General features: G+C 48.2%; 1 protein-coding gene across 2 annotated transcripts in view; it reads right to left on the bottom strand.

Annotated features, from left to right (window-relative positions):
• LOC137320797 (uncharacterized) overlaps window positions 1-18,135 on the bottom strand; it is a 51,598-nt gene that overhangs the window by 18,701 nt on the left and 14,762 nt on the right. For both annotated transcript variants that reach the window (XM_067982643.1, XM_067982642.1), the window contains exons 4-5: window positions 7,381-7,455; window positions 6,700-6,835 (exon numbers count right to left, since the gene is read on the bottom strand). In XM_067982643.1, the coding sequence (XP_067838744.1) occupies window positions 6,700-6,835; window positions 7,381-7,455 (211 nt within the window). The remainder of the gene's footprint in view (window positions 1-6,699; window positions 6,836-7,380; window positions 7,456-18,135) is intronic.

The following is an 18,135-nucleotide window of genomic DNA, read 5'->3' as shown; positions in this document are numbered from 1 at the left end:
TTTGGGGCTAGGCTGTCAACCAATATCTACTATAAGCCCACCGATTCCCACAGCTACCTTGATTACACTTCCTCCCATCCCGCTTCCTGTAGGACTTATTTCCTTCTCCCAAGTTCTCTGTCTCCATCACATCTGTTCTGACGACGCCGCCTTCCATACCAGTGCTTCCGATATGTCTTCCTTTTTCATCAACCAAGGATTCCCTTCCACTGTAGTTGACAGGGCTCTCGACCGTGACCTTCTTATTTCCTGCACTTCTACCCTCACCCCTTCCCTGCCCTCCCAGAACCATAATAGGGTCCTCTTGTCCTCACTTTCCACCCCACCAGCCTCCACAATCAATGTATCATTCTCCGCCATTTCCACCACTTCCAGCGCGATCCCATCACCAAACACATCTCCTTCCCTACCCTTTCAGCATTCCGAAGGGACTGCTCCCTCCGCGACACACTGGTCCACTCTTCAATCACCCACTCTCCTCCCCACGGCACCTTCTCGTGCGAGCGCAGGAGACACAACAACAGCCCCTTTGCCACCTCTCTCCCCACTGTCCAGGGCCCCAAACACTCCTTCCAGGTAATAGTGGTTTATTTGTACTTATTTCAATTTAGTATACTGTATTCGCTGCTGGGGATGTTCGCTGATGATTGCACAGTGATCAGTTCCATTTGCAACCCCTCAAATAATGAAGTAGTCCGAACCCGCATGCAGCAAGACCTGGACAACATCCAGGCTTGGGCTGATAAGTGGCAAGTAACATTCGCACCAGACAAGTGCCAGGCAATGACCATCTCCAACAAGAGAGAGTCTAACCACCTCCCCTTGACATTCAACGGCATTACCATCGCCGAATCCCCCACCATCTACATCCTGGGGGTCACCATTGACCAGAAACTTAACTGGACTAGCCATATAAATACTGTGGCTACAAGAGCAGGTCAGAGGCTGGGTATTCTGTGGCGAGTGATTCACCTCCTGACTCCCCAAAGCCTTTCCACCATCTACAAGGCACAAGTCAAGAGTGTGATGGAATACTCTCCACTTGCCTGGATGAGTGCAGCTCCAACAACACTCAAGAAGCTCGACACCATCCAGGATAAAGCAGCCCGCTTGATTGGCACCCCATCCACCACCCTAAACTTTCACTCCCTTCACCACCGGCGCACTGTGTATCATCCACAGGATGCACTGCAGCAACTCGACAAGGCTTCTACGACAGCACCTCCCAAACCCTCGACCCCTACCACCTAGAAGGACAAGAGCAGCAGATACATGGGAACAACACCACCTGCACGTTCCCCTCCAAGTCACACACCATCCCAACTTGGAAATATATCGCCGTTCCTTCATCGTCACTGGGTCAAAATCCTGGAACTCCCTCCTGAACAGCACTGTGGGAGAACCTTCACCACACGGACTGCAGTGGTTCAAGAAGGTGGCTCACCACCACCTTCTCAAGGGCAATTGGGGATGGGCAATAAATGCTGGCCTCGCCAGCAACGCCCACATCCCATGAACGAATAATAAAAAAATACGGTCTCCTCTACATTGGGGAGACCAAACGCAGACTGGGTGATCGCTTTGCTGAACATCTCCGCTCAGTCCACAAGCGTGACCCTGACCTGCCGGTCACTTGCCGTTTTAATTCCCCATCCCACTCCCACTCTGACCTCTCTGTCCTCTGCCTCTTACGCTGTTCCAATGAAGCTCAACGTAAGCTCGAGGAACAGCACTTTACAACCTTCCGGACTCAACATTGATATCAATAACTTCAGATCATAACCACTGCTCACATTTTTTCAGTCAGCTAGTGCTGGTAATGGTTCTGCTGCTGCCATTTACAGCTACTCTAGACCGATCTTTTGTTTCTTAATTTGTCCCATTACCACCCTCCTTGCCTTGCACCATTATCCCTTTTGTCATTTAATCACCCCTGCCCTCTACCCTATCACAGATCTTCCCTTTTGTTCTTTCTTCCCCCCTTTCCCTGGTTCTGTACTTGCTTAAAAACTTTGACTCTTAACATTTTCCAGTTCTGATGATAGGTCTTCGACCTGAAACGTTAACTCTGTTTCTTTCTCCACAGATGCTGCCTGACTTGCTGAGCTTCTCCAGCATTTTCCGTTTTTATTCTTCTTAACCTTCTCTGTTCTAAGGAGAACAACCCCAGCTTCTCCAGTCTCTCCACATAACTGAAGTCCCTCATCCCTGGCACTATTCTAGTAATTCTCTTCTGCACCCTCTCTAAGGCCTTGACATCCTTCCTAAAGTGTGGTGCCCAGAATTGGACACAATACTCCAGCTGAGGTCTAACCAGTGTTTTACAAAGGTTTAGCATAACTTCCTTGCTTTTCTACTCTATGCCTCTATTAATAAAGCCCAGGATCCCATATGTTTTTTTTAAAACAGCCTTCTCAACTTGTCCTGCCACCTTCAAAGATTTGTGAACGTGCACCCCCAGGTCTCTCTGCTCTTCTATCCCCTATAAAATTGTATCATTTATTTTATATAGCCTTTTCTCATTCTTCCTACCAAAATCAAGTCACACTTCTCTGTGTTAAATTTCATCTGCATGTGTCTGCCCATTTCACCAGCCTGTCTATGTCCTCCTGAAGTCTGTTACTATCCTCCACATTGTTTACTACATTTCCAAGTTTCGTCTCATCTGCAAACTTTGAAATTAAACCATCTGTACTCAAGTCCAGGTCATTAATATATATCAAAAAGAGCAGTGGTCCTAATACTGACCCCTGGGGAACACGCTCTGCTTTCTGTCCCCTAGTCACTTTTCTATCCACTGTCCCTTTAATCCCCTGGGCTTTAATTTTGCTAACAAGTCTATTATGTGGTACTTTATCAAATGCCTTTTGAAAGTCCATATACACATCAACCAAACTACCCTCATCAACCCTCTCCGTTACTTCATCAAAGAACTCAATCAAGTTAGTCAAACATGATTTTCCTTTAACAAATCCATGCTGACTTTCATTTAATAGCCCATACTTTTCCAAGTGCCAATTTATTTTGTCCAGAATTATTGTCTCTAAAAATTTCCCCACCACCGACATTAGGATGACTGGCCTGTAATTGCCAGATTTATCCCTTTCTCCTTTTTTGAACAGGGTGTAACATTTGCAATCCTCCAGTCCTCCGCACCATTCCCATAGCTAAGGAGGATTGAAAGATTGTGGCCAAATTCTTTTCAATTTCTACCCTTACTTCCCTCAATAACCTAGGCTGCATCCCATCTGGACCAGGTGACTTTTCTACTTTGAGTACTGCCAATCTTTTAAGTACCTCCACTTTATCTATTTTTATCCTATCCAATATTGCTACTACCTCCTCCTTTACTGCTACACTGGCAGCATCCTCTTCTCTAGTGAAGACGGATGCAAAGTAACCTGCCTTATCTTCCTATTTCTGTACTCACTAGCGCGTGGCACTGGGAGTAATCCAGAGATTACTACCTTTGAGGTCCTGCTTTATAACTTGTTCCCTAGCACCTGAAACTCTGACTGCGGGATCTCATCCCTTTTCTTTCATATGTCATTGGTTCCCACATGGACCATGACTTCTGGCTGTTCCCCTTCCCCCCACAAAATATTCTGCACCATCTCAGTGATGTCCTTTATCCTAGCACTAGGGCGGCAACACACCATGTGGGACTCACGTCAGCAGTCATAGAAACACCTGTCTATCCCCCTGACTTTCGAATCCCCTTTGACTACCGCATTTCTACACTTCACTGTGCCCCCCTGTGCAGTCCTTTGCCTCATGTTACCATGCTCAGGACTGCACTCCTTTGTGGTGTAGATTCTGTCTATGACACTTCAACTACTTCATCCCTTTTCAGTGCTATAATAGTTTATTTGATCAATACTGTTTTTCTTTCCTTCCCTATCTTTCCTGAATACCTTGTAGCCAAGAATATTAAGTACCCAATCCTCCCATTCTTTGAGCCAGGTCTCTGTTATTGCTACGATATGACAGGTCTATGTGGTGACTTGAGCCTGCAGCTCACCAACCTTATTTACTACGCTACATGTATTTATGCACATGCACCCAATCTCATTTTAGATTGTCTTGCATATGCCCCCTGTTTGATCCCTCCTATTTCTGAACTCTTCTTTACTCCAGTGCTACTTGTCCCTCCCAGTCCTCTATGCACTTTGTTTCTCTTCTCTAATGTTTCATCCCGGTGCCCACCCCCCTGCCAAATTAGTTTAAACCCTCCCCCAAAGCACTAGTTAACCTCCCCGCGAGGACATTGGTCCCAGCTCTGTTGAGGTACAACCCGTCCATCTTGAACAGGTCCCTCCTGCCCCAGAACTGGTCCCAATGCCCTAGATATCTGAAGCCCTCCCCCCTGCACCATTGCTCCAGCCACCCATTAACCTGTCTTATCCTCCTAATCCTATACTCACTAGCGCGTAGCACTGGAAGGGCACAGAATGTACTCTGGGTGGGGGACTTCAATGTCCATCACCAAGAGTGGCTCAGTAACATCACTACTGACTGAGCAGGCAGAGTCCTGAAGGACATAGCTGCCAGGCTGGGCCTGCGGCAGGTCGTGAGAGAACCAACATGAGGGAAAAATCTACTTGACCTTGTCCTCACCAATCTACCTGTCGCAGATGCATTTGTCCATGACAGTATTGGTAGGAGTGACCACCATACAGTCCTTGTGGAGACGAAGTCCCGTCTTTACACTGAGGACACTGTCCATCGTGCTGTGTAGCACTACCACCGTGCTAAATAGGATAGATTCAGAACAGATCTAGCAGCTCAAAACTGGGCATCCATGAGGCACTGTGGGCCATCATCAGCAGCAGAATTGTATTCCAGCACAATCTGTAACCTCATGGCCCGGAATATTCCTCACTCTACCATTACTATCAAGCCAGGGGATCACTCCTGGTTCAATGAGGAGTGTAGAAGAATAGGCTAGGAGCAGCACAAATCGTACCTAAAAATGAGGTGCCAACCTGATGACGCTACAACACAGGACTATGTGCATGCTAAACAGCGGAAGCAACATGCTATAGACAGAGTTAAGCGATTCCACAACCAACGGATCAGATCAAAGCTCTGCAGTCCTGCCATATCCAGTCGTGAATGGTGGTGGACAATTAAATAACTAATGGGAGGAGGAGGCTCCATGAACATCTCCATCCTCAACGATGGCAGAGTCCAGCACGTGAGTGCAAAAGACAAGGCTGAAGCGTTTCCAACCATCTTCAGCCAGAAGTGCCGAGTGGATGATCCATCTCGGCCTCCTCCCGATATCCCCACCATCACAGAAGCCAGTCTTCAGCCAATTTGATTCACTCCACGTGATATCAAGAAACAGCCGAGTGCACTGGATACAACAAAGGCTATGGGCTCTGACAACATCCCAGCTGTAGTGCTGAAGACTAGCGATACAGAACTTGCCGTGCCTCTAGCCAAACTGTTCCAGTACAGTTATAATACTGGCATCTACCCGACAAAGTGGAAAATTGCCCAGATATGTCCTGTCCACAAAAAGCAGGACAAATCCAATCCGGCCAATTACCGCCCCATCAGTCTACTCTCAATCATCAGCAACGTGATTGGATGGTGTCGTCGACAGTGCTATCAAGCGGCACTTACTCATCAATAACCTGCTCACCGATGCTCAGTTTGGGTTCCGCCAGGACCACTCGGCTCCAGGCCTCATTACAGCCTTGATCCAAACATGGACAAAAGAGCTGAATTCCAGAGGTGAGGTGAGAGTGACTGCCCTTGACGTCCCCATCCACCACCTTAAACATTCACTCCCTCCACCTCCAGCGCACCGTGGCTACAATGTGTACCATTTACAATATGCACTGCAGCAACTCACCAAGGCTTCTTCGACAGCACCTCCCAAACCCGCGACCTCTACCACCTAGAAGGACAAGGGCAGCAGGCACATGAGAACCACACCACCTGCACGTTCCCCTCCAAGTAACACACCATCCTGACTTGGAAATATATCGCCGTTCCTTCATCGTCGCTGGGTCAAAATCCTGGAACTCCCTTCCTAACAGTACTGTGGGAGAACCTTCACCACACGGACTGCAGCGGTTCAGGAAGGCGGCTCGTGCCCATCCCTAATTGCCTTCTCAAGGGCAATTAGGGATGGGCAATAAATGCTGCTCTTGCCAGCGACGCCTACATCCCATGAATGAATGAATAAAAAAAAATAATCCATAGATTACTACCTTTGAGGTCCTGCTTTTTAACTTATTCCCTAGTTCCTGAAACCCTGACCTCGGCCCTTCTCCTTCCTACAGATGCAGTCTTGAACATGGCAATTGTGCATCAAAAAATAATTTTAAGGTGCTGCATATTAGACTAACATTAATTTTATAAATTATTCCCTCTTCCCAGGTTGTTTAAATTTTCTTTCTGTTCTTTAGATGCCCTGTCCCATACCAAAGGGCCATTCCCTGAGAAAGCAAGTAAATCTCTGCCAATGTTGTTCTGTAACCAGGCAGCAGCAGCAGCAGGTGCAACATAGCTGGGCTGGATAACTTGCCCTCTAATTTTGATTTACAGTCTGACAGGGATTGTAAATTCACCATTGTTGCGAATTGCAGAGACCAGCACTTAACTGGAATATTAATGTGGGAATTAAGTGCTGTTGTAATTATTTGCTGTTCACATTTTGAAAACAATTTATGTCTTTGATGTTACCTCTGTAAATATTCTTTCCTCATATGTTCCACTTTTTGACTTAACTCCAGATTGTCTTCTTTTAGATTTCTGTGAGCTTCTTTAGGAAGGCACACGATTTCTTTCAAGGTTTGTTTTTCACCAATAGTTGCTTGTCCTACGAAGGTAAAGTGAAATTAATATACAACTGAAAGATGAAGTTCAATATTCTATACTGTGTATCACAGTCCTTCCAAGTTTACCTACAATTCCCTCTTTACACAGAATTCACTCTTTATAGGTAGTTGACCATTTGTTTTTACAGCTTTTCAATGCAGGAAGCAGCGCCCTCCCCCACTTTTAGACAAACTCAATATGACCCTCCTCTCGAATATATCCAACTTGACCCAAGCCCACCCTTGGGCAGATCCAACCTGGCCCCACTCTCAGGCAGAAACAAGACGCCCTCCAATTTTAGGCTGATCAAACCTGACCACTCTCTCAGCCAGACCCGACCTGACCCTCCTCTCGGGCAGAACCCGATCTCCTTCCAACCTGGGCAGACTTAATCCACCTGCACTTAGCCCTGCTCTTGGGCAAAACCTGACCCAACCCCACTCTTGGGCAGACCCAACCCACACAGGATCTACCCATCCATGGTCCATTATTGAGTCAGAATGGCTAGCCAATCATTAACAGTGCCCTGAAGTACTATATACCTACCTGGCTCAGGTATTGGATTAGTGAACTTCACCGAGTTCCAACCTTCCATCACCAGACGTGTCATCTTGGAGCCACCTTGATTTCCCCCCAAAAAACAAATAAATTAAAGGGAGTTGGGTAAGTGTCATAACTTACAAAAACAAAATTTAAAAAGGAGCACAAGCACAACCTGGAAAGAAGCTTAGTCAAACATGGAGTGAAGCTCCTTAAATCAATGATGTGGAGATGCCGGTGATGGACTGGGGTGGACAAGTGTAAGGAGTCGCACAACACCAGGTTATAGTCCAACAGCTTTATTTGAAATCACAAGCTTTCGGAGGCTTTCCTCCTTCGTCAGATGAAGTCACCTGACGAAGAAGCTAAGCTCCGAAAGCTTGTGATTTCAAATAAAGCTGTTGGACTATTACCTGGTGTTGTGCGACTCCTTAAATCAAGACTGAGGCTTGTGGAGGCCCAGCTGTCTCTATGCGAGTGTGTTGTAATTAGTTTGTACAGTCTGCCATTTTATTCATGGAAGCATCTGATGATTCACTGGTCTGATGGTTCATAACATTTAAACCATCACTATTTTCAAAAATAACAACAGAAAATGTTGGAAATGCACCATAGATCATCCAGCATCTGTAAAGGGAAAAGACAAGGGTTGTGATATTTTGGGTGTGTAGCTATTTATCTCTTAGCCGTCAGCCTGATGGTACACGCCTGAAACATCATTACCAGTCTTTCTCTTTGCTGAGAACTGACCTACTGTGTATTTCCAGCATTTGGTTTTATTTCAGATTTCCAGCATTAGCAGTTTATCTTTTTCCTTTTTATTTTACTATTTTCAAAAGCTTTCCTCTCACTCTGAGCCCAGCTGGAGAGAACCATGACAGCTGCATCTCAGAGAATTTCTTTTGACACATTGTGATTGGGTAGATCTTCTTCCTGCAATGCGATTGAGAAGTAAATTGAAATTTGGGAGAAAGATTTTAGCTAATATAATTGGTAAAGAATGAAAATAGAAAATAACTGATCGGAAAGGAGGAAGCATAGAAACTTAACCAAAAATCAACAAACAAATTCAATGGTCATGACATAGATCATGATCACCACAAATGTGAAAGGCTATTATCAAGGTTAGCAGTACTCCCATGCTGTTCCTCATGATAAGTCGGAGGATATGCTATTTGTTTAACAATAGGAATATTTCATCCTAGGGTTGCTAATCCAGTGGTGGGTGCCCGATCTGATGAAATGCATCATGCATCCCTGGAAAATCGGCACCAAGGCCTCAAACGTGCCTGAGGTGCCCAGTGCACTCCCATGCGTGCGGAAAGCGCAAGAGGGCTGAGAGCCTGCACATAAACTGTGCCCATGGCTCTTTAGGCCCCAGCCATCTATGGTAATTAGGCAGCTGCTCCATAATGTGGCTGGAATCCCTGAGCCAGACTCCAGCCAGACTTTTGGAACAGGAACTGAAAGGGAGTCCACCATTCAAGTTTCTTCTTTTAAATGAAGCACGCCTGCCTTTTACACTCCTGGGCCCCTCTGCACATCCCTGTCCTTTGTATCCAACATGCCCAGTGTCCCTCCCTCCTGTGGTGGGAAATTGCCTGGCACACAATAGGCAACCAGTAGTCCTTCACTGGCTGGCAATGCCCGACAGTGCGATCCTGGTGTTTAATGCACACCCTGATCACCAGAAAATTGTATAAACGGCTTGACCTTGCTTTGTCCAATGAGGTCAGCTCATTTGTGCACAGCTCATATTGCCGTCCTCACCATATAGAATATAGTTGTTCACCTGTGGCAAATCAAACAGTCAAAAATACATATTTCCCTGGGTGGGAGCAGATCATCTGCTTGTGCTCTCCGACAAGGACTGGGACGTGCTGTGGGACAATCCTATAAATTTTTAAAAATGAATTCTCAGGATATGGGCGTCGCTAGCAAGGCCAGCATTTATTGCCCATCCTTAGTTGCCCTTGAGAAGGTGGTAGTGAGCCTTCCTCCTGAATAATTAGACATAATAAATCTGGGGGATTTTTTTTATAAATAAGATGTGAAATAGATGGAAGAATTTTACATCTGAATTCTGTAGATAGGAGCTTTTAACCTACACTATAATTAAAAAGAATAAAGCTTTGATAAAGTGGAAAAATTAAACACATAAATTTATTTGAGTGATTTGCTCACTTCATTTCTGCGACTTGCTTGTTTGGGATAAAAACTCTAATTAAGTAAATAAATAAAACAAGGTTAGATAGAGATGCCAGGGTGGTGGTGTCATAACTGCAGCATGTGGGAGTTTGTGGAGAGCAGCGTGATCCCAGGCAACCACATCTGCAGTAAGTGTCTGCAACTCGAGGAACTTCGGCTCAGAGTTGTTGAGCTGGAGTCCAAACTGCAGACATTGTGATTTATCTGGACACTTTGATCCAGGAGGCAGTCACACCCTTTAGGTTAGGTAATGGTTTAGATTTGGTCAGTGGTCAGGGACAGGTGGATGTGACAGCGAGTCAGGCAGGTATGGGGACCCTGGATGCAGTGATAGAGGAGCCTCAGCCTTTGACCTGTCCAACAGGCATGAGGTACTTGCTACCTATATGAATGAGATCAAAGACTGCAGGGAGGATGGACAAACTGACCATGGCACCGTGGTACAGAGGCCATTCAAGTGGGGTGGGGAAACGGAATGTGGTAGTGGTAGGGGATAGTATAGTCTGGGGGATAGATACTGTTCTCTGCAGCTGTGATCGGGAGTTGCGAAGGCTGTGTTGCCTGCTCGTTGCCAGGGTTAAGGACATCTCCTCGCGGCTGGAAAAGAACTTGTAGCAGGAGGGGGAGGATCCAGTTATCGTGGTCCGCGTAGGGACCAACGACACAGGTAGAAATAGGAATGAGGTTCTGCTGAGGGAGTTTGAGGAGCTAGGGACCAAATTAAAAAGCAGAACCTCAAATGTGATAATCTCTGATTTACTACCTGAACCGCGCGCAAATTGACATCGGAACAAACAGATTAGAGAGTTAAATGCGTGGCTGAAAGAGTGGTGTGGGAGATGGGGGTTTCAATTCATGGGGCACTGGCACCAGTACTGGGGAAAAGAGGGAGCTGTTCCGTTGGGACGGGCTCCACTTAAACCGGGCTGGGACCAGTGTCCTGGCAAATAGAAATAACCAGGGTGGTAGATAGGGCTTTAAACTAATAAGAGGTTGGTGGGGGGGAGGAGTCATAGAGTTATACAGCACGGATAGAGGCCCTTCGGCCCATCGTGTCCGCGCCGGCCATCAGCCCTGTCTACTCTAATCCCATATTCCAGCATTTGGTCCGTAGCCTTGTATGCTATGGCATTTCAAGTGCTCATCCAAATGCTTCTTGAATGTTGTGAGGGTTCCTGCCTCCACAACCCTTTCAGGCAGTGAGTTCCAGACTCCAACCACCCTCTGGGTGAAAAAGTTCTTTCTCAAATCCCCCCTAAACCTCCCGCCTTTTACCTTGAATCTATGTCCCCTTGTTATAGAACCCTCAACGAAGGGAAAAAGCTCCTTAGTATCCATCCTATCTGTGCCCCTCATAATTTTGTACACCTCAATCATGTCCCCCCTCAGCCTCCTCTGCTCCAAGGAAAACAAACCCAATCTTCCCAGTCTCTCTTCATAGCTGAAGCGCTCCAGCCCTGGTAACATCCTGGTGAATCTCCTCTGCACCCTCTCCAAAGCGATCACATCCTTCCTGTAGTGTGGCGACCAGAACTGCACACAGTACTCCAGCTGTGGCCTAACCAGTGTTTTATATAGCTCCATCATAACCTCCTTGCTCTTATATTCTATGCCTCGGCGAAAAAGGCAAGTATCCCATATGCCTTCTTTACCACCTTATCTACCTGTTCCGCCGCCTTCAGGGATCTGTGAACTTGCACACCAAGATCCCTCTGACCCTCTGTCTTGCCTAGGGTCCTCCCATTCATTGTGTATTCCCTTGCCTTGTTAGTCCCTCCAAAGTGCATCACCTCGCACTTTTCCGGGTTAAATTCCATTTGCCACTGTTCCGCCCATCTGACCAACCCATCTATATCGTCCTGCAGACTGAGGCTATCCTCCTCGCTATTTACCACCCTACCAATTTTTGTATCATCAGCGAACTTACTGATCATACCTTTTACATTCATATCCAAGTCATTAATGTAGACCACAAACAGCAAGGGACCCAGCACCGATCCCTGTGGTACCCCACTGGCCACAGGCTTCCAGTCACAAAAACAACCTTCGACCATCACCCTCTGCCTTCTGCCACTAAGCCAGTTTTGTATCCAAAGTGCCAAGGCACCCTGGATTCCATGGGCTCGTACCTTCTTGACCAGTCTCCTGTGCGGGACTTTATCGAAGGCCTTACTGAAATCCATGTATACCACATCCACTGCGTTACCCTCATCCACACGCCTAGTCACCCCCTCAAAAAATTCAATCAAATTAGTCAGACATGATCTTCCCTTGACAAAGCCATGTTGACTATCCCTGATTAATCCTTGCTTCTCCAAGTGGAGACTAATTTTGTCCTTCAGAATTTTTTCCAATAATTTTCCTACCACTGATGTTAGGCTCACTGGCCTGTAGTTCCCCGGTTTTTCCCTACTCCCCTTCTTGAATAATGGTATTACATTAGCGGTTCTCCAGTCCTCTGGCACATCCCCTGTGGCCAGAGAGGTTCTGAATATATGTGTCAGAGCCCCCGCAATCTCCTCCTTTGCCTCACACAGTAGCCTGGGATACATTTTGTCCGGGCCTGGGGATTTATCCATTTTTAGGCCTGCTAAAACCGCCAATACCTCCTCCCGCTCGATGTTAATATGTTCGAGTATATCACAGTTCTCCTGCCGTATTTCTATGTCTACATCGTCCTTCTCCATTGTGAAAACAGATGCAAAAAATTCATTTAGAACCCCTCCTACATCTGCCGGCTCCACACACAGATTGCCATTTTTGTCCCTAATGGGCCCTATTTTTTCCCTAGTCATCCTCTTACCCTTAATATACTTATAAAACATCTTAGGATTTTCCTTTATTTTGCTCGCCAGTGTTATTTCATGGCCCCTCCTTGATCTCCTAATTTCTTTTTTAAGTATCCCCCTGCACTTTTTGTACTCCTCTAGGGCTTCCTCCGTCTTTAGCCTTTTGTATCTGCCAAAAGCCCTCCTTTTTTTCCTAATCCATTCTCGTATATCCCCTGACATCCAAGGTTCCCTGGAGTTCTTGGAACCACCCTTGACCTTTACGGGAACATGTTGCCATTGTATGGTCTCAATCTCCCTTCTGAAAGACTCCCATTGCTCCGATGCGGATTTTCCTACAAGCAGCTGATCCCAGTCCATTTTGGCCAGATCCTGCCTTATCCTATTAAAATCGGCCTTCCCCCAATTTAGAACCTTTATTTCCGGCCCCTCCCTGTCCTTTTCCATGACGTGGAGATGCCGGTGATGGACTGGGGTTGACAATTGTAAACAATTTTACAACACCAAGTTATAGTCCAGCAATTTTATTTTAAATTAAAATAAAATTGCTGGACTATAACTTGGTGTTGTAAAATTGTTTACAACTTTTCCATGACCACCTTAAATCTCACCAAATTATGGTCACTGTCACCAAAGTGCTCACCTACTAGCACTTCTTCCACTTGGCCGGCCACATTCCCTAGAATTAGGTCCAGTACCTCCCCCTCTCTTGTAGGACTTTCTACATGCTGGCTCAAAAAGCTCTCCTGGATGCACGTTAAGAATTTTGTACCCTCTCAGCCTTTTACACTCTGAATATCCCAGTTAATATTGGGGAAGTTGAAATCCCCCACTATTATTACCCTATTATTTGCACAATTTTCTGAGATTTGCCTACATATCTGTTCCTCTATCTCCCCCTGACTGTTTGGGGGCCTATAGTACACTCCCATCAAAGTGCTTGCCCCCTTTTTGTTTTTAAGCTCCACCCATATGGCCTCATTAGAGGAACCTGCTAATATATCATCCCTCCTTATGGCAGTAATTGATTCTTTAATTAATATTGCGACCCCCCCTCCTCTTATACCTCCCCCTCTGTCTCGCCTGAAGATTCTGTACCCCGGAATATTGAGCTGCCAGTCTTGCCCCTCCCTCAACCATGTCTCTGTGACAGCAACAATATCATACTCCCATGTGTTTATCAACACCTTCAGTTCATCCACCTTATTCGCAAGACTCCTTGCATTAAAATAGATGCCATCCAGCCTTGCCCTCACATATTTGCCCTGTCTTCCAAGCTGACTTGTTTTTTCTCTATATTTGGCTGCACATCACCCCCTATTGTAGCTCCACTCTGTATCCCATCCCCCTGCCAAGTTAGTTTAAACCCCCCCCAACAGTGCGAGCAAACCTCCCCGCAAGGATATTTGTCCCGCTCTGGTTCAGGTAAATGTCATTTTATCAGTCTAAAAAGAAAAGTCAAGACTGGGTAAAAACAAGCAGAGTGTGTCAGGAAGGGACAGGGAGTTTAACAAAGGTAATAGGGCATTAGTGCATTAGTGACTAAGGTCACATCAGGGAAAAACAGTGAAAAGTTAAAATTATAGGTGTTGTATCTGAATGCACAAAGCATTCAGAACAAGATATGAATTTCATTGCACAAATAGAGATAGATGGGTTTGATCTAGCAGCCATTACTGAGACATGTTTGCAGGGTGACCAAGGTTGGGAACTAAATATTCCAGGGTACTTGACTTTTCAAAAAGATAGGCAAAATGGAAAAGGGGGGGTGGGTGGTTAGCCCTGATAATAAAGGATGAGATAAAGATAGTATTGGGAAAGGATTTTAGCTCAGAAAGTCAGGATTTAGAATCATTATGGGTGAAGCTAAGAAATAACAAGGAGCAGAAACCTCTGGTGGGAGACGTTTACAGACCCTCTAACAGTAGTTATAGTGTTGGACAGAGTATAAATCAGGAAATTAGAGGAGCATGTAACAAGAGTAACGTAATAATCATGGGGGACTTCATTCTTCATATAGACCGGGCAAACCAAATTGGCAAAAGTAGCTTGGAGGATGAGTTCATGGAATGCATTCAAGACAGTTTCTAGAACAATATGTCGAGGAACCAACTAGAGAACAGACTATTTTAGATCTAGTATTGTGTAATGAGACAGGGTTAATTAGTAATCTTATAATTAAGGATCCTCTGGGAAGGAGTGATCATAATATGTTAGAATTTCATATTGAGTTTGAGAGTGATGTAGTTAAGTCCAAAACTAGGGTCTTAAATTTAAGTGTAAAAGGAGAGTGCCGAGAGCGGGAGGAGAATCCGAGAGCGAGAGGAGAGTCCAAGAGGTGAGCGCACTGTAAAAGGAGAGTCCCGAGAGCCAGAGGAGAGTCCGGGAATGGGAGGAGAGTTCGAAGGTGTGATTCCGAGAGGTGAGCACAGTGTAAAAGGAGAGTCCGAGAGCGGGAGGAGAGTCCGAGATGTGAGCGCAGTGTAAAAGGAGAGTCTGAGAGCGGGAGGAGAGTCCTAGAGGTGAGCACAGTGTAAAAGGAGAGTCTGAGATCGGGAGGAGAGCCCGAGAGGTGAGCACAGTGTAAAAGGAGAGTCCCGAAAGTAGGAGGAGAGTCCGAGAGCGTGAGGAGAGTCTGAGAGGTGAGCGTAGTTTAAAAGGAGTGTCTGAGAGCAGGAGGAGAGTCTGAGAGGTGAGCGCAGTGTAAGAGGAGAGTCCCAAGAGCGGGAGGAGAGTCCGAGAGCGGGAGGAGAGTCCGAGAGCGGGAGGAGAGTTCGAGAGGTGAGCGCAGTGTAAGAGGAGAGTCCCAAGAGCGGGAGGAGAGTTCGAGAGGTGAGCGCAGTGTAAGAGGAGAGTCCCAAGAGCGGGAGGAGAGTCTGAGAGCGGGAGGAGAGTCCGAGAGCGGGAGGAGAGTCCGAGAGCGGGAGGAGAGTTCAAAAGTGAGAGGAGAGCCCGAGAGGTGAGCACAGTGTAAAAGGAGAGTCCCGAAAGTAGGAGGAGAGTCCGAGAGGTGAGCACAGTGTAAAAGGAGAGTCCCGAGATCGGGAGGAGAGTCTGAGAGGTGAGCACATTGTAAAAGGAGAGTCCAAGAGCGGGAGGAGAGTTCGAGAGCGGAAGGAGAGTCTGAGAGGTGAGCGCATTGTAAAAGGAGAGTCCAAGAGCGGGAGGAGAGTTCGAGAGCGGGAGGAGAGTCCGAGAGGTGAGCGTGGTGTAAAAGGAGAGTCCGAGAGCGGGAGGAGAGTTCGAGAGCGGGAGGAGAGTCCGAGAGGTGAGCACAGTGTAAAAGGAGAGTCTGAGAGCGGGAGGAGAGTTCGAGAGCGGGAGGAGAGTCCGAGAGGTGAGCACAGTGTAAAAGGAGAGTCCAAGAGCGGGAGGAGAGTTCGAGAGCGGGAGGAGAGTCTGAGAGGTGAGCGCATTGTAAAAGGAGAGTCCAAGAGCGGGAGGAGAGTTCGAGAGCGGGAGGAGAGTCCGAGAGGTGAGCACAGTGTAAAAGGAGAGTCCGAGAGCGGGAGGAGAGTTCGAGAGCGGGAGGAGAGTCCGAGAGGTGAGCACAGTGTAAAAGGAGAGTCTGAGAGCGGGAGGAGAGTTCGAGAGCGGGAGGAGAGTCCGAGAGGTGAGCACAGTGTAAAAGGAGAGTTCGAGAGCGGGAGGAGAGTTCGAGAGCGGGAGGAGAGTCCGAGAGGTGAGCGCGGTGTAAAAGGAGAGTTCGAGAGCGGGAGGAGAGTTCGAGAGTGGGAGGAGAGTCCGAGAGGTGAGTGCAGTGTAAAAGGAGAGTCCAAGAGCGGGAGGAGAGTTCGAGAGCGGGAGGAGAGTCCGAGAGGTGAGTGCAGTGTAAAAGGAGAGTCCAAGAGCGGGAGGAGAGTTCGAGAGCGGGAGGAGAGTCCGAGAGGTGAGTGCAGTGTAAAAGGAGAGTCCAAGAGCAGGAGGAGGGTTCGAGAGCGGGAGGAGAGTCCGAGATGTGAGCGCAGTGTAAAAGGAGAGTCCAAGAGCGGGAGGAGAGTTCGAGAACGGGAGGAGAGTCCGAGAGGTGAGCGTGGTGTAAAAGGAGAGTCCAAGAGCGGGAGGAGAGTTCGAGAGCGGGAGGAGAGTCCGAGAGGTGAGCACAGTGTAAAAGGAGAGTCCAAGAGCGGGAGGAGAGTTCGAGAGCGGGAGGAGAGTCCGAGAGGTGAGTGCAGTGTAAAAGGAGAGTCCAAGAGCGGGAGGAGAGTTCGAGAGCGGGAGGAGAGTCCGAGAGGTGAGTGCAGTGTAAAAGGAGAGTCCAAGAGCGGGAGGAGAGTTCGAGAGCGGGAGGAGAGTCCGAGAGGTGAGCGTGGTGTAAAAGGAGAGTCCAAGAGCGGGAGGAGAGTTCGAGAGCGGGAGGAGAGTCCGAGAGGTGAGCGTGGTGTAAAAGGAGAGTCCGGAGAGCGGGAGGAGAGTTCGAGAGCGGGAGGAGAGTCCGAGAGGTGAGCGCGGTGTAAAAGGAGAGTCCAAGAGCGGGAGGAGAGTTCGAGAGCGGGAGGAGAGTCCGAGAGGTGAGCGCGGTGTAAAAGGAGAGTCCGAGAGCGGGAGGAGAGTTCGAGAGCGGGAGGAGAGTCTGAGAGGTGAGCGTGGTGTAAAAGGAGAGTCCAAGAGCGGGAGGAGAGTTCGAGAGCGGGAGGAGAGTCTGAGAGGTGAGCGTGGTGTAAAAGGAGAGTCCGAGAGCGGGAGGAGAGTTCGAGAGCGGGAGGAGAGTCCGAGAGGTGAGCACAGTGTAAAAGGAGAGTCCGAGAGCGGGAGGAGAATTCGAGAGCGGGAGGAGAGTCCGAGAGGTGAGCGTGGTGTAAAAGGAGAGTCCGAGAGCGGGAGGAGAGTTCGAGAGCGGGAGGAGAGTCCGAGAGGTGAGCGTGGTGTAAAAGGAGAGTCCGAGAGCGGGAGGAGAATTCGAGAGCGGGAGGAGAGTCCGAGAGGTGAGCGCGGTGTAAAAGGAGAGTCCCGAGAGCGGGAGGAGAGTTCGAGAGCGGGAGGAGAGTCCGAGAGGTGAGCGCGGTGTAAAAGGAGAGTCCAAGAGCGGGAGGAGAGTTCGAGACGTGAGTGCAGTGTAAAAGGAGAGTCCCGAGAGCGGGAGGAGAGGCCGAGAGGTGAGCGCAGTGTAAAAGGAGAGTCCCGAGATCGGGAGGAGAGTCCGAGAGGTGAGCGCAGTGTAAAAGGAGAGTCCCGAAAGTAGGAGGAGAGTTCGAGAGCGGGAGGAGAGTCTGAGAGGTGAGCACAGTGTAAAAGGAGAGTCCAAGAGCGGGAGGAGAGTTCGAGAGCGGGAGGAGAGTCCGAGAGGTGAGCGTGGTGTAAAAGGAGAGTCCAAGAGCGGGAGGAGGGTTCGAGAGCGGGAGGAGAGTCCGAGAGGTGAGCGCGGTGTAAAAGGAGAGTCCAAGAGCGGGAGGAGAGTTCGAGAGCGGGAGGAGAGTCCGAGAGGTGAGCACAGTGTAAAAGGAGAGTCCAAGAGCGGGAGGAGAGTTCGAGAGCGGGAGGAGAGTCTGAGAGGTGAGCACAGTGTAAAAGGAGAGTCCGAGAGCGGGAGGAGAGTTCGAGAGCGGGAGGAGAGTCCGAGAGGTGAGCGTGGTGTAAAAGGAAAGTCCAAGAGCGGGAGGAGGGTTCGAGAGCGGAAGGAGAGTCCGAGAGGTGAGCGCGGTGTAAAAGGAGAGTCCGAGAGCGGGAGGAGAGTCCGAGAGGTGAGCGCGGTGTAAAAGGAGAGTCCCAAGAGCAGGAGGAGGGTTCGAGAGCGGGAGGAGAGTCCGAGATGTGAGCGCAGTGT

This window comes from Heptranchias perlo, chromosome 4 (assembly GCF_035084215.1).
Source record: "Heptranchias perlo isolate sHepPer1 chromosome 4, sHepPer1.hap1, whole genome shotgun sequence".
In the NCBI taxonomy this organism is placed as follows: domain Eukaryota; kingdom Metazoa; phylum Chordata; class Chondrichthyes; order Hexanchiformes; family Hexanchidae; genus Heptranchias; species Heptranchias perlo.
The sequence above is the reverse complement of the archived record's forward strand: the minus strand, read 5'-3'. Positions and strand labels throughout refer to the sequence as shown.